The sequence below is a fragment of the Pristiophorus japonicus genome, chromosome 11 (assembly GCF_044704955.1).
Source record: "Pristiophorus japonicus isolate sPriJap1 chromosome 11, sPriJap1.hap1, whole genome shotgun sequence".
Taxonomy (NCBI): domain Eukaryota; kingdom Metazoa; phylum Chordata; class Chondrichthyes; family Pristiophoridae; genus Pristiophorus; species Pristiophorus japonicus.
Window position 1 is genome coordinate 211,239,048 of NC_091987.1, and position 23,488 is coordinate 211,262,535.

General features: G+C 46.2%; 1 protein-coding gene across 1 annotated transcript in view; it reads right to left on the bottom strand.

The window, feature by feature from the left end:
• The window catches only part of drd2b (dopamine receptor D2b), a 149,705-nt gene that overhangs the window by 13,684 nt on the left and 112,533 nt on the right, over positions 1-23,488 (bottom strand). Inside the window, exons 3-5 of the mRNA XM_070893142.1 lie at positions 7,660-7,769; positions 4,459-4,595; positions 605-801 (exon numbers count right to left, since the gene is read on the bottom strand). Coding sequence (XP_070749243.1) covers positions 605-801; positions 4,459-4,595; positions 7,660-7,769 — 444 coding nt within the window. The remainder of the gene's footprint in view (positions 1-604; positions 802-4,458; positions 4,596-7,659; positions 7,770-23,488) is intronic.

Sequence of the window (23,488 nt, forward strand, 5' to 3'; positions counted from 1 at the left end):
CGAGTGTCCCAGGGGCCCGTTGCTCACTTAAAGGGAAGGGTCCATGCTGCCAACTCTGCAAATGAGAGAGAGCCCGACCTGGAGCACTGTGGAGTGGGGGTGGGGTGGGGGGTGCTGCTCGAGCAGAGTGTCGGGCTGAGCGATTGTGGCACCGACCCCGGGAAGAAACCGGGGATCAGCAGCGCCAACAAGAAGTGAGTTTTTAAAATGTTTCACTGGGCCACCTCGCCTTTAACCATCGCCCCCGGTAACGGCTAGGCCGCCCAAGCCGCGCCTCCTGCTGCCGCCGGTGTTTCCGCCCGGCGCTGCGGTCGGGGACGCTCGCCGATGATGTCACGGTCTCCGGGCGCCAGAGATCGGGGCGCAAAACCGTAGCGCCGGCGCTAAACTCGCACCCAATATGGCGGGGGTGGCTGGCAGCGCTGCACTCGGGCAGCAAGGGCATTTGTACCCCACTGGCGCCCCCTGGGGGCACTAAGGGGAGGCGCCCATGCACCCAGTTTCTAGCCCATATGTCCCTCAATCCTTGGAAGGGGCTGGAACCCAGAACTGTACAAGAAAATTGGGGCAAGTCTGCAACGCTCACCTTGCGGCAGCAATTTACCTTTAACGGTGCCCGGATTTCCGACTCAAACCTGCTGCTTCTCTTTGTGTTCACGCGCTTTCTCCTCTTCCGCAGCACTACGTAAATCTGGACATAAACGAGCAGCGTGACAATGAAGGGGATGTAAAACGAGAAAATGGACGAGTAGACAACAAAGTCAGGGTTGATAATGATGCAGACGGTATCATCCCTGGTGTCTGTAATGTAGAAATGATTCAAAGATTATTCGCTCTTTCACTGAAGAGAACTGCTGCATAATAATGTGCTGAGTTTGGCTCATTTGTGCAAAACTGGAACATCAGAGAATACTGTTGCTAGGCATCCATTTTCTAATCCTAGAATCCTCTTGGCCATGAACAACAGTTGCATCTGCTCAGCATCTCCTCCTGTCAATAATTTCAGAAGCAAAGTCGGCCAAAATACAAAACTTGTCCTATTGATCAAAATCATCGCGGAGTTTCAACTCACCCACCCCCCCTTCCCCCTATTTTTAAAATGTATTCATTCACGGGATGTGGGCAAGAGCAGCATTTATTGCCCTCGAGAAGGAGGTGGTGAGCCATCATTACTGAGGATAATTAACAGTCAACCACATTGCTGTGGTGTCTGGAGTCACATATAGGCCAGACCGGCAGATTTCCGTCCCTAAAGGATATTTGTGAACCAGATCGGTTTTTACAACAATCCGGTAGTTTCATGGTCACCATTACTGTTACTAGCTTTTTATTTAATTCCAGATTTATTTAATTAACTGAATTTAAATTCCCCAGCTGGCTGTGGTGGGATTTGAACTCACGTCTCCGGATCATTAGTCCAGGCTTCTGGATTACTAGTCGAGTAACATTACCACTATGCTACCATTCCCTTGAAAGACTTGCATGTATATAATGCCCTTCACAACCTCAGGATGTCCCAAAGTGCTTTACAGTCAATGAAGTATTTTTTGTCGAAACACTTGTGTTAAATGCATCAGCGAATTTGTGCACAGCAAGCTCCCGCAAACAGCAATGTGATAACCAACCAGAGAATTGATTTATTTTTGTTGTTGGATAAATATTGGCCAGGATACCAGGGAGAACTCCCCTGCTCCTCTTCGAAATAGTGCCATGGGATCTTTTACATCCACTTGAGAGGGACTCAGTTTAATGTCTCAGCTGAAAGATGGCATCTCCGACAGTGCAGCTCTCCCTCAGTACTGCACTGGGAGTGTCAGCCTGGATTTTGAGCTCAAGTCTCTGGAGTGGGATTTGAACCCATGATGTTTTGACTAAGAGGCGAGAGTGCTACCCACTGAGCTACAGCTGACACATATAGTAGAAACTGGGGACTGGAACTGGCATTGTATTACCTTGTAGCATGGTGAACTGATGCATTAGCATACTGTGTCACTGGACTGAACGTCGGGGTTTAATTTCCATTCACGCAAAATTATTTTGCACAATATCCAAGGTTCTTTATTTTACACAGGCTAATGGCTGTGTTAAAATATTACAATAAGGGATCTGATGCAAATATCTTGGTCAGTGTGCTATCGGAGAGATTTAAACAATATATATCTATGATTTGGATGAGGGGACCAATTGCAATATGTACAAGTTTGCTGATGATACAAAGCTAGGTGGGAATTTAAGTTGTGAGGGCGATGCAAAGGGACTTCATGGGGATATAGACAGGCTAAGTGAGCGGGTAAGAACATGGACCCGTTTATTCCTACTCTTTGCTTCTTATCTGCCAACCAGTTCTCTATCCACATCAGTACATTACCCCCAATACCATGTGCTTTAATTTTGCACACTAATCTCTTGTGTGGGACCTTGTCAAAAGCCCTTTGAATGTTCAAATACACCACATCCACATCAAAAGGGAGTTAGATGTGGTCGTTACGGCTAAAAGGATCAAGCAGTATGGAGCGAAAGCAGGAGTGGGGTACTGAAGTTGCATGATCAGCCATGATCATATTGAATGGTGGTGCAGGCTCGAAGGGCTGAATAGCCTACTCCTGCACCTATTTTCTATGTTTTCTATGTTTCTAAAATGGAATATAATGTGGAGAAATGTGAAGTTATCCACTTTGGTAGGAAAAATAGAAAAGCAGAGTATTTTTTAAATGGTGAGAGACGGGGAAATATTGGTGTTCAGAGGGACCTGGCTGTCATTGTACACGGATCACTGAAAGTTAACATGCAGGTACAGCAAGCAATTAAGAAAGCAAATGTCATGTTGGCCTTTATTACAAGAGGATTTGAGTACAAGAGTAAAGGCGTCTTACTGCAATTATATAGGCCCTGGTGAGACCACACCTGGAGTACTGTGTACTCTTTTGAGAAAGGATATACTTGCCATAGAGGGAGTGCAGTGAAGGTTCACCAGACTGATTCCTGGGATGGGGGGGATTGTCCTATGAGGAGAGATTGAGTAGACTAGGCCAATATTCTCTAGAGTTTAGAAGAATGAGAGGTGATCTCATTGAAACATACAAAATTCTTACCAGGATTGACAGGGTAGATGCAGGGAGGATGTTTCCCCCGGGCTGGGGAGTCTAGAACCAGGGGTCTCACAGTCTCAGAATAAGGGGTCGGCCATTTAGGACTGAGATGAGGAGAAATTTCTTCACTCAGAGGGTGGGGAATCTTTGGAATTCTCTACCCCAGAGAGCTGTGGAGACTCAGTCATTGAGTATATACAAGACAGAGATCGATAGATTTTTGGATACTATGGGAATCAAGGGATATGGGGATAGTGCCATTAAGATGGAGGATCAGGCATAAGCTCAGTGGCGGAGCAGGCTCGAGGAGCAGAAAGGCCGACTCCTGCTCCTATTTCTTATGTTCTTTTGTAAACCCTCAGAGAGAAAATAAATTAAACTGACAAAATTTTAAGAAACACTTGATATTCCAACCACACTAAAGAAACAAGTGAAATTATCTTACTACAATCAATTATTTATAAAGCTATAGATTATTTTTTCACTTCAAAGAAATGCTTGAGCTCCCATTTGGCAACTGTCCACAGTGACGAGGTCGAAAGTTTTTTTATTCACTGGCCAGGCCGGCATTTATTGCCCATCCCTAATTGCCCCTTGAGAAGGTGGTGGTGAGCCGCCTTCTTGAACCGCTGCAGTCCGTGTGGTGAAGGTGCTCCCACAGTGCTGTTGGGGAGGGAGTTCCCAGATTTTGATCCAGCGACGATGAAGGAACGGCCGATATATTTCCAAGTCAGGATGGTGTGTGACTGGGAGGGGAACTTGGAGGTGGTGGAGGGCCTGCTGCCCTGGTCCTTCTCGGTGCTAGAGGTAATGGATTGGGAGGTGCTGTCGGAGAAGCCCTGGTGAGTTGCTGCAGTGCGTCCTGTAGATGATACACACTGCGGCCACAGTACGTGTGTGTGTGGGTGAAGGTGCTTGTGCGTGTATTTGTGTTTGTAAGCGGGAGTGTGTAGATGTGTGTGTGTATGGATTTTATAGCTTCATAGAAACCACAGTACACATGGAGGCCATTCAGCCCAGTGCACCAGTGCCAATGCTCAACTCTTCAACTAGTTAAGGTTTCTTCGCCAGCACCTCCCAAACACACGACCTCTCCCACCTAGAAGGACCTTCTCAAGGCCAATTAGTGATGGGCGATAAACGCTGGCTTTTCCAGCGATGCCCACATCCCATGAACGAATAAAAAAAAAACCTGGAGCTGTATAATCCAATCCCATTTCGCTTCCCTGTCTCTGCATCAGTTCATATTCTCCCTGTTCAAACATTTCAACATTTTTCAAATCAATCCAAGCTGCATCTTCTGAAGATGCACATCTAACTGCAACAGGAAAATAAGTACATTTTCTTTTCAATTAAAGCATGCTGTTACCTGCATCATTCAGTCCAAATAGTAAGGGGCAAGATATGGCAAATGACAAGGCCCAGACAGTAGAGATCATAACGGTGACTCTTCGCTTGGAGCTATACCGGGTATTATAAAGCATCGGCATGGCAACAGCAGTGTACCTGCAACAGGAGGCAGCACAAGAGCATCATTCAGAAAGTGACTAAAGCATCCTGTGCAATAAACCGTCTTTATCCAACTCCCTGCTCAATTTTGCTTCTGCACTTTTGTGTCAGAACCTTTAAAATTTTAAATATTTGACTGCGTTGAATTTGAATTTGATCTCACGTTCCGATTATAAAGCAACTATCAAAAACAATGAATGTCATTCTCTACGTACAGACAGGTAGTATATATATATATATATATATATATATATATATATATATATATATATGTATGTATGTATATAGAGAGAGAGACACACACACACACACACACACACACACGAAAGAGACAAACAGACAGATCGACACATACATACACACAGGTAGATAGAGAGAGAGGCATGGAAAGACAGACACCTAGAAACATGCACACATTGACAAAATGATTGTTAGACATAAAAGGGGTAAATTTCACCTTCACTTCCTGGGCAGTAATCTCCCAAACGGATTGCCCATCTGTTATAGAACCCATCAGATTTTATAGGAACTTAGGAACAGGAGGAGGCCATTTAGCCCCTCGAGATTGTTCCGCCATTCAATTAGATCATGGCTGATCTGTATCTTAACTCCATCCACCAGCCTTGGTTCTATATCCCTTAATATCCTTAACTAGCAAAAATCTGTCAATTTCAGTTTTGAAATGTCCAATTGGCTCCAAACCACACCAGCTTTTTATGTGAAGACGTGCTTCCTGACATCACCAGCAAACGGCCCAGCTTGATTGTTGAGGTTCTGCGCTAGCCCCTCCAATCACCCTTGTTTTGGACCCCCCACCCCCCACCTCTCCACCCGAGGAAATAGTTTCTCTCTGTCTATCCTATCAACTCCTTTAATCTTCTTAAACACCCCGATTAGATCAATGGGATGGAAGTCGGTCGGATTCCACCATGGACAGGCGACCTGCTCTGCCACATTACTGCCGAGGCGGTGGAAGTGAACCGTACCCCCACAGATCCTTAAAGACACATTCATATTAAGATTTGCCGGTCACGGGTTATTTCATGGGTTGAAGAATGGGATGAGTCCCATAAACCGTTGGTTGGAGCCACAGATCTATTATCTCGCTCGATGAACTCGCTAAACATAGAAACATAGAAATTTACAGCGCAGAAGGAGGCCATTTCGGCCCATCGTTTCCACGCTGGCCGACAAAGAGCCACACGGCCCTCGGTCAGCAGCCCTGAAGGTTACATATAAACCCATGAACAATGACGGAAAGGCAAAGAGCACCCAGCACAACCAGTCCGCCCCACACAACTGCGACACCCCTTATACTGAAACATTCTACACTCCACCCCAACCGGAGCCATGTGATCTCCTGGGAGAGGCAAAAACCAGATAAAAACCCAGGCCAATTTAGGGAGAAAAAAAATCTGGGAAAATTCCTAAAGCTCTATGTTAAAGATAGAAATAGAATTTATCTCAAGCTGGTGGTGTTCGGGTTCAGTGACGAACTTCTCAAGTTTCCTGGTTTTGGGGAGAGCGTGCCGTTAAACCAGTGGGTGATGATCGTGTGTACTGTGGCTGCATTGACCATTCTCCCAGCTCCAGTACACCAGGGAAGGCAAGCGATTATTGTAATCAACTAAATGCTCAAAACGTAATGACATCTGCACGTCATTTCAAACAGGAAAAAAATGGGAAAATCTGTAATGCATTAAATTTGCTAACTGTATCATAAAAGTGACCTTGAAGCTGGTGGATTGTTGTTAAAAACCCAACTGGTTCACGAATTTCCTTTTGGGGAAGGAAGCCTGCCGTCCTTGCCCGGTCTGGGCCTATATGTAACTCCAGTCCCACACCAACGCGGTTGACTCTTCACTGCTCCCTGAAGCAGTCCAGCGGGCCAATCAGCTGTTTCAATCTGCTGCTAGCGGTTCAAGAATATGACTTTCTTGAGGGCAATTAGGGATGGGCAATAAATGCCGGCCTTGCCAGTGACGCCCACATCCCGAGAATGGATCAAAGGCCCAGACCCCTATTTGGGCACCACCTGTGTCCTGTGACACACGGTCACACCTGCAGCTGCACACATCTACCACTAGATGGGGCTTGTTCTGTTGCTGGAAGCCACAGATCACAAGAACGTAACAAGTAGGAGCAGGAGTCGGCCATTCAGCCCCTCGAGCCTGCTCCGCCATTCAATAAGATCATGGCTGATCTGAGCTTGGCCTCAACTCCACTTCCCTGCCTGCTCCCCATAACCCTCGACTCCCCTATTGTTCAAAAATGTGTTTATCTCCACCTTAAATATATTCAATGACCCAGCCTCCACAGCTCTCTGGAACAGAGAAGTCCACAGATTCACAATTCTCTGAGAGAAGAAATTCCTCCTTATTCTGAAGCTATGCCCCCTAGTTCTAGACTCCCCCAAGAGGGGAAACATCCTCTCTGCATCTACCCTGTCCAGCCTCCTCACAATCTTATACATTTCAATAAGATCACCTCTCAGTCTTCTAAACTCCAATGAGTATGGGCCCAACCTGCTCAACCTGTCCTCATAATTTCCATTCATAAGGGAAACTAAAACTAGCGGACATAGTCTTAGAATAAGGGGCCGTCCATTTAAAACTGAGATGAGGAATTTCTTCTCTCAGAGAGTTGTGAATCTGTGGAATTCTCCGGCCCAGAGAGCTGTGGAGGCTGGGTGATTGAACATATTTAAGCCGGAAATAGACAGATTTTTTGAGCGATAAGGGAGTAAAGGGTTATGGGGAGCGGGCAGGAAAGTGGAGCTGAGTCCATGGTCAGATCAGCCATGATCTTACTGAGCAGGCTCGAGGGGCAAAGTGGCCTATTCCTGCTCCTATTTCTTATGTTCTTATAAGACGACCCCTTTGTCTCAGAATCAACCTCGTGAACCTTCTCTGAACTGCCTCCAATGCAAGTATATCCCTCCTTAAATAAGGAGAACAAAACTGTACGCCATACTCCAGGTGTGGTCTCACCAATGCCCTGTACAGTTGTAGCAGTCCTTGTACCTACACTTGCAGAGATATATTGTAAGTGCATACGTTACCTGTCGATGCTAATGGCACAAAGGTTAAGGATACTCGCTGTGCACATCATGACATCAAGCGTGACGAAAATGTTACAATGGATCCTGCTGAATCTCCACTCCCCCACCACCTCGGAACATAAAATAAACACAGACATCCATGTGAATGGAACCGATAGTGACAGCATCACAAATTAATACTTCAATTTATATAACATCTCATCTGGTTAAAGCACTTCACACGATGAAGGGTGATTACTGTTGGTATGTAGAAGAAGACAACTTGCATTTCTATAGCGCCATTCATGATCACCGGATGTCTCAAAGCGCTTTACAGCCAATGAAGTACTTTTTGGAATGCAGTCACTGTTGTAATGTGGGCAAATACAGCAGCCATTTCTGTTCCAGCAACACCGTTCAATCAACCGTCTGGCAAATAACCAGTTACTCTGTCTCTGTTTTGGTGGTGCTGTTGGACAGGATGTTGGGAAAACATCCTGTTGTTCTTCAAATAACCCCACGGGATCTTTTAACCACCTGAACTAGCAGACGGGGCCGTCGATGTACTGCCTTGTGAAAAAATACATCATCTCCAGCAATGCAGAACCTCCCCCAGAAAAAGAGAGAAAGACTTGCATTTATATAGCGCCTTTCGCGCCCTCAGGACGTCCCAAAGTGCGTTACAGCTGATGATCTACTTTTTGAAGTGTAATCACTGTTGTGATGGTAGAAACATGACAGCCAATTTGTGCACAGCAAGCTCCCACAAACCGCATTGAGATAATTGTAGTGTATTTGCTTAATGGGTTCTTTGCTTAAGAATTCATAGCGACACAATTGCTGAAAAGAACTAGCTGGTTTATTAGCGAAGGTTTAACAATCACCCTGGACACTACCAGTTCATCCTCCAGGCTCACAACTGCATGCCTCATCGTGGGGAACCTGAACTCAATGAACTGGGGTTTTATTGAGTCTTGTGAACATCACGTGACTGGCTAAGCCAATCACAGTGCGATAGCTCCACAAACCTGTGAGCAGGCTCACAAGTGCATACATTACGATAATGACCAGATTATCTGTTTTAGTGATGTTGATTGCGGGATAAATATTGTCTAGGACACCGGGGATAACTCCCCTTGCTCTTCTTCGAAATAGTGCCACGGGATGTTTTAACGTCCACCCGAGAGATCAGACGGGGACTTGGTTTGATATCTAATCTGAAAGACGGCACCTCCGACAGTGCGGGACTCCCTCAGCACTGCACTGGAACGTCAGCCTAGATTTTGTGCTCCAGTCTCTGGAGTGGGACTATGGGCTCAACTTACCCCAGTGATTTGCACTGTTTTTATGGCGCGCGCCACTTTTTTTGGCCTAACTTTAAAAATCCAAATTTCCCCAATCTTTGTGTGCCGGCGTAACTCAGTTATGATTTTTTTAGGTTAGTTTTTTTTTTGGGTCATAGGGGGCGTAACCTGATGTCTTGCCAGTTTTTCACATTTATGCAAGTTTGGCCAACTTACATTTCTCCTAGGGGCGTATGTGACCACTCCGAAAAACCTTCTGGGCACTTAAGAAAAACCAGCGCACAATAGAAAATCGCACAGAAAGACGCCATTGTTTTTTTGCGAAGTTTTGGAGGGGGTCAAGAACACATAAAATATCCAATGATCAGGCTTAAATTTTTAAAACTTAAAAAGCAGGAAATTGAAGTTTAATGGAATTCTTTAGGTTTTCATTTTTTGAAAACTGACACGCCACCACTGAACGTGTCCAAACCAGGCTCGAGGGTCATTCCTGCAACTGTTGAATTTAGAAGGGCTGGTTACGTTGAGGTGGGTAGTCAAGGACCAAAAGGGGGAATTGAAGTAGTACATGGCCCTCCGTTGTGTCTGATTCATTAATAGAGTTATAAAGTTGGTGATAGCAACATACATCATCAATTCCATATTTAGACTCATATGTTTCAGACGAATGTTGCATTACAGGAAGCCTCGCTCGCAGCTGCTTAGAATTAAGGATGTTAGCCTCATGCTCAAGACGTAAAGTCCCCAAACAGTCCAAGGTGTAACATATGAGCGAAATAGAGCAGAATCGGTCCCTCATCCGGACACAGGAGCTCGGAGCTCGGCTTCAAAAGAAGCCTGAGGAAGGGGGCTGTGGAAGTCTAACACAAGGCATGAGAAGCCTACACTATGCATCAAAGGATGCCTGGGGGGTGCGTGGGGGGAGGACGTGATTTCCCCGATCGTTGCATCTGTTCAGACCTGGGTGTGGTCCATACTAGGGCGTCGACCTTGGGGTGAGAGAACAAAGAGCCTTGTCCTGCCTGCCATTTTGAGCTTCTTGCAAAGGTACAATTTAATCGTGGGGGCAACACTGACAATGCCTGAGTGAATCCCTCCCCACACTCAGAGCAGGCTCATTCTGTTAGTTGGCGTTTGTTTCTGCTGATGTTAATAACCCTTCAACTAGGCTGGAGTTTAGTGTTTTGTTATTTCAAATAACAGTGTCGATATTTGATGTCTCCAAGATAAGAGGAGACTAATTGCTGTTCTGTTTCTGACTGCTCCATTTTTTATCAGAGCGGAGGAGCAGTGAGAGATCAGGGCCCAGGAGAGACGAGGCTTCGGGACCCTTCAATATGTAGTTCGGGACCTGGAATATTAGGTCCTTCATTGAAACACCTGTGAACTCATCCCTTTTTGGTGTGGAAGCAGGTCATCCTTGATACGAGGGACTGCCTAATGCTATACTAATACTGACAATGCCATATCATGTGCAAGCCTTCTGCATAATGGTGCTGCGGAGGAGACAATTGATTTGATGTCATTGCATGAGGAACCTCAGAGCACGTAGGGTGATGGGCAGGAGGTCTTACCCATGTCGGTTATATCGAGACAGGCATGCGTACCTGCACCTGAGTGATGCAGACTGTGTCAGAAGACTGCGTTTCTGCAAAGAAGTTGTAACCGAGATCTGTGAGTTAGTAAAAGCAGATATGCAACTTAGAAGCATCAGGAGGACTGCTTTGTGTTTTTTTTTGTCAGTTGAAGTGAAGGTTACAGCTGCACTTTCATTCTATGCATCTGGATCGTTCCAGTTACAACTGGGGATGTGTGCGCCATTTCTCAACATGCAACACATATCTGCATTCGGCAAGTGATTGCTGCAGTATATGCCCGGAGGAATGACTACATAAAGTTCCCCATGACCGCCCAGGCAATGTGTGAAAGGGCTGTGGGTTTCTCCAGGATTGCTGGCTTCCCAAAGGTACAGGGCTGCATTAATTGTACGCACATCACCTTGCGAGTACCTTTGGACAAAAAAGGCTTCCACTCCGTGAATGTGCAGCTCATGTGTGACGACATGCATCGCATCATGCCAGTTGATGCAAGATACCGTGGGAACACCCATGATGCGTTCATCATACGCAAGAGTGTTATACCTGCCATGTTTCAGCAGCAGCCTGAAGGGCAGAGCTGGCTACTGGGAGACAAAGGGTACGGCATCACCGCCTGGTTCATGACGCCCCTACGCGTAACCCGGATGGAAGCTGACCGGGAATATAACATGTCGCACATTGCGACACGCAGCATAATAGAGAGGACCATTGGCATCTTGAAACAGCGTTTCCAATGCCTGGACCATTCCGGAGGCTACTTGCAATACTCCTCTGAGATTGTCGGTCAGTTCACTTGTGTGCTGCATGCTGCATAACTTAGCCATCATGAGGCAGCAGCAGCTGGTAGTAGAAGACCCACCTGAGGTGAGAGTGGCTGATGATGATGAGGTAGATGCAGATGATGAGGAGGAGGATGAGGACGAGGAAGCCATGCAACTACCCGAACCCGGAGCATGACGGCGAAGGAGGGCGGGCCGTCATGCCCCTTTAACGATTGCGCCAGCAGTTCATCCGTGAACGCTTTGCTGCCTGAAGGCTCAGCGGCAACTATTCCACATGGACCATGTTTACTGTTTGGGCCTGTTCTGTAATGTTGTGTTGTGTTGATGGAACAAATAATGGAAATGATTCTTCTTTACTTCAAAAAGTTGTGCGAATAATGGAACAAATAATGTAAATGATTCAGTTATAATTTAAAATATATTTTATTCAAAAGTTTAACAAACATTTGTTTGTACTTAACTTTAATAAAAATATTCTTGTATCAAACTTTAAATTTTTCAGTTCAGATTACTTACAAACTTTAAGATCACTTAAAAACTTTAAGATCACTTATAAACTTCTAAACTTGTAAATTTACAAAAAACTTTTATTTTGAGAACAGTTACAACAGTAACAACAGTAATAATAAGAACAACAACAGCAGCAAAGAAAGGCTGCAGCCATCTCTCCTCCACCTTATTCTAAGACCGCCCGCTGCGCTTGGTCTTGGTGACTGCCCGCAAACACAGTGTTTCTCGGGTTGGTACCAAGCTTATTCTTTCGAACATCTCGGGTAGTGCGCATTTGTTGATGGGGGGGGTGGGGGCAGGCGGTAATGTGGAGGGCTCGGCTTGGGCCTCTTCAGAGGCTGGTCTGGGGATTGCAGTGTGAGTGGCAGTTGATTCTGTCAATGGCCGCGCAGTCTGGGCGTGTTCCCTTATTGCAGCAGCTACCTCCGACATTCCCTCCCTCATGATCCCGGACAGTGTTCCCATTTTTCGCGAGAGTGTTGTTATTTCTCCCGACAGTCTCGATACCTCATCACCCACCCCACTGATGGTGTCCAGGAGTGATCGCGTATGGTCAATGCTCTCCGCACTCATTGTCATCATTTGAACCACATCTGTTAGATCCTGCACCTCAGGAGAGCGCAGTCGAGCTCTCCTTCCCCTTCTCGCCCTGTGTGTGGTTCACTGCATCCCACTGGGACCCACAGCCTCGGACGGTGGGGCCTGTGTGTGCCTCGCTGCACCCCATTGGGATCCCCAGACTCGGACGGTGGGAAACCATGGAATGTCCCACCAACATTCAAACCATTAGTCAGGGAAGGGGCTGGCATCTCAATGGTCGGCACCTGCACTTCCTCCAGAGTGAGTACAACAGTGGGGGATACATCCATCCACTCCCCGCCCCCCCCCTCCCCGCCCCCGATGCTCTTGGTCTGGAAGGTGGGATTGGAAGATGTTCTCCTCTTCAGGCTCGTCCGCATCTGAATCTTCCTCTGCATCGTCAGGGTTGGCCTCAAGTTCTGCAAAATATAACAGAACAGTCAAATGGTTAGCAGCAGAGGAGGGGGGCAGGGTTGGTGGCAGGAGTAGGCTCACACAGCACAGGCAGCAGGCTGAGTTGAAGGACCACGATGAATGATAGCACATTGCATCAACCGAAGGCATCCCATGAACCGAAGCATGGCTAGCCCGCGCCATGCTTAACATTTAGCAAAGCCAGACTGTGGAATTTGCAGGACTTACCCCCCTCCCTCGAGTGTGGGCCCAGCTTGTGCAGCGCTGGTTGCTTTTCTCCAGGCAGGACCCATCAAAGCAGCGACCCTGTCTTCCAAGGGTGTCAGTGGCTGCAGATTTGCCGGGCCTCCTCCTGTTAGTTCTTTCTCGTTTGTTGTCTGTAAAGATGAAAATATAACTTTTTAGAGGGAGTGTCTTTCTGCTGGGTGGGACATATGCAGCTGGTCACATTTATATTACAATTGCAATTCCATTGAATGAATGAAAATATTACTTACACTAACTACATGACCAAGGTCCTGCCACTTCTTTTTGCACTGGCCTCCAGACCTCAGGGTGATCACCATTGCACAGTAATCTTCTGCAACTTGGTTCCAGAATTTCTTCATTTCTTTTGGTGGAACTTTTATGTGACCTCTGTTGGTGTCCAGCTCGTGCCACCTGTTCTCAATCACAGTAACTAGTGCCTCCACTTCATCCTGTAAGACATTCTTGGTCCTTGCACCATGTTGCATCTTGAGTTGCAGCTCCAATTTTTCCAATGAGAATTAAAGTTCTCACACACAACTGGCTCTTTAAAAATGGCTGATTGCAGACTGGGAGCTGTACTGGGCATGCGCGCCCATCGGAATCACGTCAAAAACATCATTTTTATTTTCGCGCATGCGCAGAAGGGGCGGCATCGTTTTTCGGCGCAGACATTGGGCTCCACCCCCCGAGGCTATAGGACAGGCTGGGTGGCGCCAATTTCAAAAAATAGAACTGGGAAACTTGCTTCTTTTTTTTTGGAGTAGTCGGGGCCAAGAAAAATGGTCATAACTATGGCAATATGCAAAAAAAAAGGGCATTGGGGAAAATTGAGCCCTATGAATGTAATGTATGCACCTATGAGTACGCTCACGGATTTGTAGAGCTGTTGCATTGTGAGTGGCTTAGCATTGTGAGATGTTCACAAGACTCAATAAAACCCCAGCCAATTGGGTCTAGGTCATCCATGATGAGGTATGCAGTTGTGAGCCTAGTGGATGAACTAGTAATGTGTGGTTTGATTGTTAAACCTTTGTTAATAAACCAACTAGTTCTTAATAGCAATGGGTTGCTATGAATTCTTAAGCAAAGAACCCATGAAGCAAATACATTACAATAAACACGCAACCTTCTGACTCAGAGGTGAGAGTGCTCCCACTGAGTCACGACTGACACTTTAAGGGCACTATAACACAGGAGTGTCAGCCTGGATTGTGAAGTCAATCTTTGGGATTGGGCAGCGGTGGTTTTGAATCCACGATCTGCTGACACAGAGTGGACAGAAACTGGTGTGCTGCACAGGAGCAAAGCTGTCAATAACTTGAAATCTTTCAGGTCTAAAAAATGGCACAAGACTAGAATACTTATTACTTAGCTAAAACGTTTTGGTGACAAGGGCTGGGTGACAAATAGCATTTGAACACGGTCCTTTCAGCTGTGAGACTTAATGGTTGTTGAGGGACCTACCATAAAGCCTGATGTATAAATCATCCCTTCCTTCACGTAGTATGCCCTTCAGGTTTGTAATGGGCGGCTGATCTGATATCGCCCGTACTACGCTATCGCCCAAAGTCAACATTTTTATGACAGGTGGGTTCGGCCAATCTTACCAAAAAAAGTGAATGAGAATAACTTGGAATTATAAGGTCAATTCTACAACCCAACTCCCCCGTTGGGTAAGTCTTAATTGTCCAATTTATACTCCTAGTGAGCGTGGGTCTCAACTGGGAACATGGGATTTATCATAAATTCTGAGTTCCTGTCAGATATTCCTGTCACAGATTTCTTACAATGTCATGTGTAAATTTTACAATGCTATTTTATTCAGTCTCTCCCTCCATAATAATGAAGGAATCCCTGAAGATCAGGCTTTATGGTTACTTTATCATTGAGTCTTTGTGTTAAAATACAGCGTATGTGCATAGGAGCTCCCGTAGTGTTGCTGAAAGAAAGTTAGTGCATTATCTCTCTCTTACCTGCGGCTTTACTCCTTCTCTCTGTCTCTCTCGCTCTCCACTTCTCAGAGAAGGGTTCGGGCAGGAAATAGACAGAGGAAGCAGATGATTGGCCAAAGTCCAGCAGGCGCAGGCCCCATCAGGGTAGGGGGGAGCGGGGGTGGCTGGTCCAGATTGGAGGGCAAGGAATGGCCAAAACCTGGTGGTGGTGGTTGGAGAAGGTGAGGGGTTGAGGGGACAGTGGGATGGCTGAGTCATGGACCATATACAGTGGACCCTCAAATCGCTGGAGAAATACCACAAATGATGTCTTCGCAAGATCCTGCAAATTCTCTGGGAGGACAGATGCACTAATGTCCGTGTTCTCGATCAGGCCAACATCCTCAGCATCGAAGCACTGACCGCACTCAACCAGCTCCGTTGGGCGAGCCACATTGTCCACATGCCCGACACAAGACTCCCAAAGCAAGCGCTCTATACAGAACTCCTACATAGCAAGCGAGCCCCAGGTGGGCAGAGGAAACGTTTCAAGGACACCCTCAAAGCCTCCTTGATAAAGTGCAACATCCCCACCGACATCTGGGAGTCCCTGGCCAAAGACCGCTCTAAGTGGAGGAAGAGCATCCGGGAGGGTGCTGAGCACCTCGAGTGTCGTTGCCAAGAGCATGCAGAAAACAAGCGCAGGCAGCGGAAGGAGTCTCCCCACCCACCCTTTCCTTCAATGACTGTCTGTCCCACCTGTGACCGAGACTGTAATTCCTGTATTGGACTGTTCAGTCACCCGAGAACTCACTTTTAGAGTGGAAGGAAGTCTTCCTCGATTTCGAGGGACTGCCTATGATAATGGAGAACAAGGAGGAACACAAAAGAATTTAAAATAATTCTGTTGTAAAAAATTTTTAAGTATGTAAAATCTTTAAAAAAAAAAATACTTAACTGAAGGCTGTGGTAACTGGAAGCTGGTCATCACAGAGTTACTGTGGAGATGGGTTTGGAATGTCACGAGCTTAAGAAGGCAACTGAATCACCTATCTTGGAGACCAAGTGTGAATAGTTCACAGCAGGAGAATGAAATCAATAGAAGAATAGGACAGAAAAGTGTGACAAAGTAGGGGAACACCAGTGTGACTGTGACAGGAAGTAGATGTTACACAACAGGAAGTGCACGCAGATGCAAGATTTTTTAGTAATTTTACATATTATAAGATGAGCAGATAGCTGGTCCGCTGATTGGGCCATTGATGCATCAAATGCTTCACTAATATCTCCCCTAGTCTCCTTCATTACCCAAAGAGATTACATATGATATACAGCACAGAAACAGGCCATTCGGCCCAACCAGTCCATGCTGGCATTTATGCTCCACTCAAGCCTCCTCCTGTTTTTCCTCATCTAAATCTACCCTCTGTTCCCTTTTCCCTCATATATTTATCCAGCCTCCCCTTAAATGCATCCATACTATTCGCTTCAACCACTCCCTGTGGCAGCGAGTTCCACATTCTCACCACTCTCTGGGTAAACACATTCCATCTGAATTCCCCTATTGGATTTCTTGGTGACTATCTTATATTGATGGCCTCTAGTTATACTCTTCCCCACAAGTGGAAACATTCTCTCTGCCTCTACTCCATCAAAATCTTTTATAATTTAAAGACTTCTATTAGGTCACACCTCAGCCTCCTCTTTTCAAGAGAAAAGAGACCCAGCCTGTTCATCCTTTCCCGATAGGCATACCCTCGCAAATCTTTTTTGCACCCTCTCCAGTTCCTCTATATCCTTTTTGTAATATGGTGACCAGAACTGTACGCAGTGCTCCAAGTGTGGTCTAACCAAGGTTTGATACAGGTTTAGCATAACTTCCCTACTTTTCAATTCAATCCCTCTAGAAATAAACCCTAGTGCCGGGTTTCCTTTTTTGATAGCCTTGTTAACCTATGTCGCTACTTTCAGTGATTTGTGCATTTGTACTTCGAGATCCCTTTGCTCGTCTACCCTACTTACATTCATAATTTCCAAGTTATATGTGACCTCCCTATTTTTCTTACCAGAATGTAATACCTCACATTTATCTGTGTTGAATTTCATTCGCCAATTATATGCCCATTCTTCAAGTTCATTATGCCATATATGTCATCTGGCCCAGTGGATTTGTGAATCTGCAGTCCTTTTATGTGAATCCTCATTGATTGATCTGGGAAGAGGCCCAGTCTCCGCTGGGTGGAGGCTGGGAGGGAAGGCTCGCGCATGAGGTAGGCCCGAACCTGTGGTCAGAGGCTCACCAACTACACGGCGCCAAGCTTACGGCCAACATCTCGCCGTAGGCAATTAGTCTCATACAGCAGTGCCTGGTCTCCAGTCGTCTCTGACCCCCTTGCCACTGGACCAAGACCTTGCTCAGCTAAGCCCGTGTGGTAGCCAGTGTGCAACGGCCACCCCACGTTAAAAGATCTCACGCGCAGGCATCTTCCACCCTTAAGAAGTCTTCCTTGATTTCGAGGGACTGCCTATGATGATGTGAAGATGATTGATCTGGCCTGTGAGCGCTCAATGGCGACACCGGATGTCACAATGGGAACTGGTGCCCTCTCGCCCATGAGCCCAGAATTCACGGCAACAAAAGGTGCGATCCAGTAAGGTCAAACGCTGCTTCACAGTGTGAGCAACAAATCGTAGTAATACCACAAGTCTCACTTCTGCACAGGATTCTGTCGATATTGCTGCTTCTGTGAGAAGGCGAGGACACACATTTCAATTACTTTCTGTCGCCAACAAAAAATATCCCAGCCTGCGGTAAAAATGTAGGTCATTCACAGGACTGTGTAAAACAAGTAAAGGTGTGAGATACATTTGATTCAGCACATTTAGGAATCGTAAAACCTGTTAGACATGAAGAAATCTGAACTCGTTGCCGGTAGTATGGAGATAATCTGATCCCTTCCCTGTGCAGTGGGTGGGGAGTATTGTCACAACCATAAGAACATAAGGAATAGGAGCAGGAATCGGCCATACGCCCCTTGAGCCTGCTCCGCCATTCAATAAGATCATGACTGATCTGATCTTGGCCTCAACTCCACTTTCCTGCCTGTTCCCTATAACTCTTGACTCTCCTGCAGTTCAAGAATCTGTCTATCTACGCCTTGAATATATTCAATGTCCCAGCTTCCACAGCTCTCTGGGGCAGAGAATGCCATAGATTCGCAACCCTCTGAGAAAAGAAATTCCTCCTCATCTCAGTTTTAAATGGGCGACCCCTTATTCTGAAACTGTGCCCCAAGTTGTAGATTCCCTCACGAGTGGAAACATCCTCTCAGCATCTACCCTTTCAACCCCTCTCAGAATCTTATATGTTTCAATAAGATCACCTCTCATTCTTCTAAACTCCAATGAGTATAAGAACATAAGAACATAAGAAATAGGAGCAGGAGTAGGCCGTACGGCCCCTCGAGCCTGCTCCGCCATTTTATACGATCATGGCTGATCTGATCATGGACACAGGTCCACTTCCCTGCCTGCTCCCCATTACCCCTTATTCCCTTATCGGTTAAGAGGAATAAGCCCAACCTTCTCAACGGTTCTTCATCCTTTCGCCCCAGGAATCAACCGAGTGATCAACCAGCGTTCTAAAAGGTTATGAAAGCAAGGCATGGAGCTCAAGAAAGGACTTGTTTCAAGAGGTAGGATGCTGCCTCCTAAACGGAAGCTGGGCTAGGCAGCGGCTTAGTAGTGTGTCATGTTTATGTACATGACAAGCTTATGATATTGGCCAGACTGCTGAGGGAGCAAAGAATGGGCAATCATTTCCCTCAGAGACCCAGCTAGTGAGATACAGGAGAGAAAGGCAGTGGGTGGTACGATGGGCAAGACATGGGTCTTCATTCCTAAAGAGGTAGGAAAGTGTAGAGCGAGCACCTTTTCTTTAAAGCACTCCTCCATTACTCCATAGACAATAAACATACAATGGAACCCGATTGGTTGGTGCCGAGCAAATTGTACAGATGTCCAGAAGGTGACTCAATCTGATGGTGGCACTGTGCAGCGCTGAAAGTTATGGGTTCAAGTCCAACTCCAGAGACTTGAGCACGTTATTCTGTCTCATGACACTCCCATTGCAGCGCTGAGGGAGCGCTGCACTGCCCGGAGATGCCGTCTTTTGGATGAGACGTTAAACCGAGGCCCCGCCCGCCCTCTCAGGTGGACATATAGGATCCCTTGGCGCTGTTTCGAAGAAGAGCAGGGGAGTTCTCCCCGGTGGCCTGGCCAATAATTATCCCTTAGCCAACATCACTACAACAGATTATTTAGTCAATATCACATTGCTGTTTGTGGGAGTTTGCTGTGTGCAAATTACCTGCCAGTGACTACACTTCAAAAATACCTCAGTGGCTGTAAAGCAATGTTCTGAAATCATGAAATGCAAGTTCTTTCTTTTCAACTTCCAGGCATACTTTGAATATAATATTTAACTATTGTTTCCATGGCCTTTATTTGAAAGCAGTCATTCTTTGTATGAGTAGTGCGTGGGGAGGAGAGATTACACTGCTGATTGATAAACAGCTTTTGCCAGTATACCATACTGAAGTACCTTTAGACAAAGATCGACTGCATTTCAAGGAAGTCCGCTAAATGAATTGTTAAAAGTTATTGTTAAACAGTGCTTTAAAATTCAATTTAAATTTAACAGAGGTGACTGTTCTCAACCCTGCTCATCTGTTAAAGGCAGTTGTGAGCGATGCTGAGAACATTCATCAGACATTCTGTTTCACATTTGAAAACAAAGAACAAATAATCATTTCTTTTCCCTGGCACAAACTGATTAGTACAATGATGCAAGCTTAATCTTAAATGGGTTTTGGCAGAGTGGGTTTGATCCTTGTATCTACGTGATCATGATAAGTGATCCCATCGGATATAGAAATGTCTTGTCTTAACGCACCTGTCACACTTCAAAGTGTCGCTCGCCACTTGCACAAAGTGTGTGGGGCACTTGCATCTGATTAAAGGCAAATATATTTGTTACATAGCAATGGATAGGGAGGGGAACATTTCACAGTGAAACATAGAAAGTAAGTGCAGGAGTAGGCCATTCGAGCCTTCACAACCATTCAATATGATCATGGCTGATCATGCAACTTCAGTACCCCATTCCTGCTTTCTCTCCATACCCCTTGATCCCTTTAGCCGTAAGAGCCATACCTAACTCCCTTTTGAATATATCTAACGAACTGGCCTCAACAACTTTCTTTGGTAGAGAATTCCACAGGTTCACAATTCTCTGAGTGAAGAAGTTTCTCCTCATCTCGGTCCTAAATGGCTTACTCCTTATCTTTAGACTGCGACCCCTGGTTCTGGACTTCCCCAACATTGGGAACATTCTTCCTGCATCTAACCTGTCCAATCCCGTCAGAATTTTATATGTTTCTATGAGGAGCAGTTTTTTTTTAAAAAAAGACTAACGGTCCATACTAATTTATTTCTGACTTTGATAATCTGGCTCTTCCCCAAGGAGAGAGGCCAAGATTTACAAGCAGCTACCAACTTACTGACGGATTTCCTTCAGCCGCAGCAATTATGCTCTGGATGACCTTAGACCTATTTTCCTATTTGCAGCAATCAGTTGTAACGGAACAGGTCAGGTTATCAGCAGAATAATACATTGTGCGTTGTATGCTCTATCTTTACGAACAGTATATCACCTGACCGAGTGTGAGCAACATCATGGAGGGACCAGATTAAAAAATAATCTTTGATGCTTTTTCAAACAAAACATCAAATATTTTCACCTGTGAGACTTGCGAAGCCAGATCAGCAACCTTCAGATAGGATGTTAAAACGATATCACACCTGTCTGTTCAGGGAGATAATGTTGACCTCGAGATTCCCCAGTGTTTCGGCCAGAATTCCTCCCCTAATCAATACCACCGACGGCCAATTGCCACTTTGCTGTTTGAGATGTTATTGGCCCAGAATGGCTGCCACACTTGTCAACGTGAAGAGTCAGAGGACTCCAGAAATAGTTTGCTGTTTGATGTGCTTTGAGGGGGGAGAAATTCGGTTGGATCGCGAGGGGCACTACAGGGTCGCTAAAGGGTTTGCAGCCGCGAGCGCCGATATTAGCGCCACTCGGCAAATTCAGCATGCCGGTACCGGCGGCGCTAAGGAATATCGCCCAGGTGCGTCGCGCCGGTGTGCAACGTCCCCCGGTATCGACACGGAAACACAATTTGGTTTGCGTTGCACATGTAGCGCCCCCCTAGTGACCCCCCCCCAGAGAAAGCTGGCGTGCAGAGCTGTCCCAGGGCACTAAGGGAAGGAACGACTGCACGAGATAAGTGTGAGTGATATTTTATTTTTGCGATTTAACTTTATTTGGGGTGAGTAATGTACAAGGAATGTTTTTTGTTCCGATTCTTTTTTTTTGCAGGGAGGCCTCTCTTAGGGCGCTACGAAGCCGGCTCTTTAGCTCGGGATATTCAACTGTTGCCCTGGTCTAGCGCTTGAGAGAGGTGTGGAACACTTCCTTTGGCGCTCTGCTCCACTGTCAGGACACAAAAACTGAATTTTGTTGTTCCCGTCGTGAAACATTTTCCGGCGCTAAATTTAGCGACCACCTGACATTAGCGTCTGAGGAACCCTCCAACCAAATCTCTAGCCTGAGGTGTTTTAGTGATATGATAAGGTGCGATATAAATGCAAATATTCCTTTGTTTCATGCTGCCACTCCAGTGGCAAGGAGGCATCCTAGCAGGGTAAATAAGACTTCGATTTTCGACTGGTTTCAGAACCATTGAACCCTGGGAGTGCATTCTACCAGCTGAAATGTCTCCCTGTCATTAATAGAAAGACTTGCATTTATATAGCGCCTTTCATGACCTCAGCATGACCCGAAGTGCTTTACAGCCAATTAAGTACTTTTGGAGTATAGTCACTGTTGTAATATGGGAAACGCGGCAACGAATTTGCGCACAGCAAGCTCCCACAAACAGCAATGCGATAATGACCAGATAATCTGTTTTTAATAATGCAGAGTGACGGATTTTTATTGGCCAAGACTCTGGGGATAACTCCCCTGCTCTATCTCGAAATAGTGCTGTGGGATATTTTACATCCACGTGAGAGCATACGGGGCCTCGGTTTAACATCTCATCTGAAAGACGGCACCTCCGACAGTGCAGCGCTTCCTCAGTACTGCCCCTCCGACAGTGCAGCACTCCCTCAGTACTGCCCCTCCGACAGTGCGGCGCTCCCTCAGCACTGCCCCTCCGACAGTGCGGCGCTCCCTCAGCACTGCCCCTCCGACAGTGCGGCATTCCTGCAGCACTGCCCCTCCGACAGTGCGGCGCTCCCTCGGTACTGCCCCTCCGACAGTGCGGCGCTCCCTCGGTACAGCACTGGGAGTGTCACCCTAGATTATGTGCTAGAAAATCCCTGGAGTGGGACTTGAGCCCACAACCTTCTGACTCCGAGACGAGAGTGCTACCCATTGAGCCACAGCTGACACGTCACAGATTGAGAAGACACAACAAAAATAACACATTATATCACAGTTATGTAAGTATTTTTCTTTCAATAGGCATGGAAGGTATGCTTTGAACAACAAATTAACTACTCATTCTTGTCCTTTATTGAACTTTGCAGATCTTCATTTGTGAAAGTTCAGGACGGCTGGATATCACCTGCTTTCAAACATAATGGTCCCTACTCCTGTAACAGTTAAGTGTGAAGCTACGGGAAAATATTCGTTTGGTGAAATCGGTTATGCATGAGTGGTTCTCAGTGAGTGCTTTGATAAGGATTGGATTATCTGACGTAATTAACTGAACTTAAATTAACAATTTTCACAGCGTTTCAATGGATTGGATGGAGACAGAGTGACTGATTGCAGCTACTTTGCAAACATTTATATTACAGGCGGTCTGGAAGAGCAAAATGAATTCTCTCTGATTACAACATTTCTACTGATTATATTACAGGATCTTCAGGTCCGGATGGATCCCTTGTGCAAATGGTGCTGTGTGCTGGCTGTGCAATTTTATGCCCCTTTTAAATTGCAGAGCTACCTCTCCACAAAGCCTTTCTGCAACTTCCTGGGGCTCCCAGCACTGTGGAACTCACTGCGTTTACACGGCGGCAATGGAGAGACGTCAGTACACGTACATTTTGCGTCGGCCGTGGCTCAGTGAGCAGCACTCTCGCCTCTGAGTCTGAAGGTTGTGGGTTCAAGTCCCACTCCAGACCCTTGACCACAAAAATCTAGGCTGACACACACCCAGCGCAGTGCTGAGGGAGTGCTGCACTGTCAGTGCTGCTGTGGGTGGGAGCTCCCATTCTCGACGGCAAATGCAATCCTCGGCAAAGTACCGCCAGGGATTGAGTTGGGCCCAGGGAGAGGGGGGCTGATCAAATAAAACATTTTCACAACATAAAAGAAAACCTTCAGGGGGACCCCATCCACCTGATTCCTG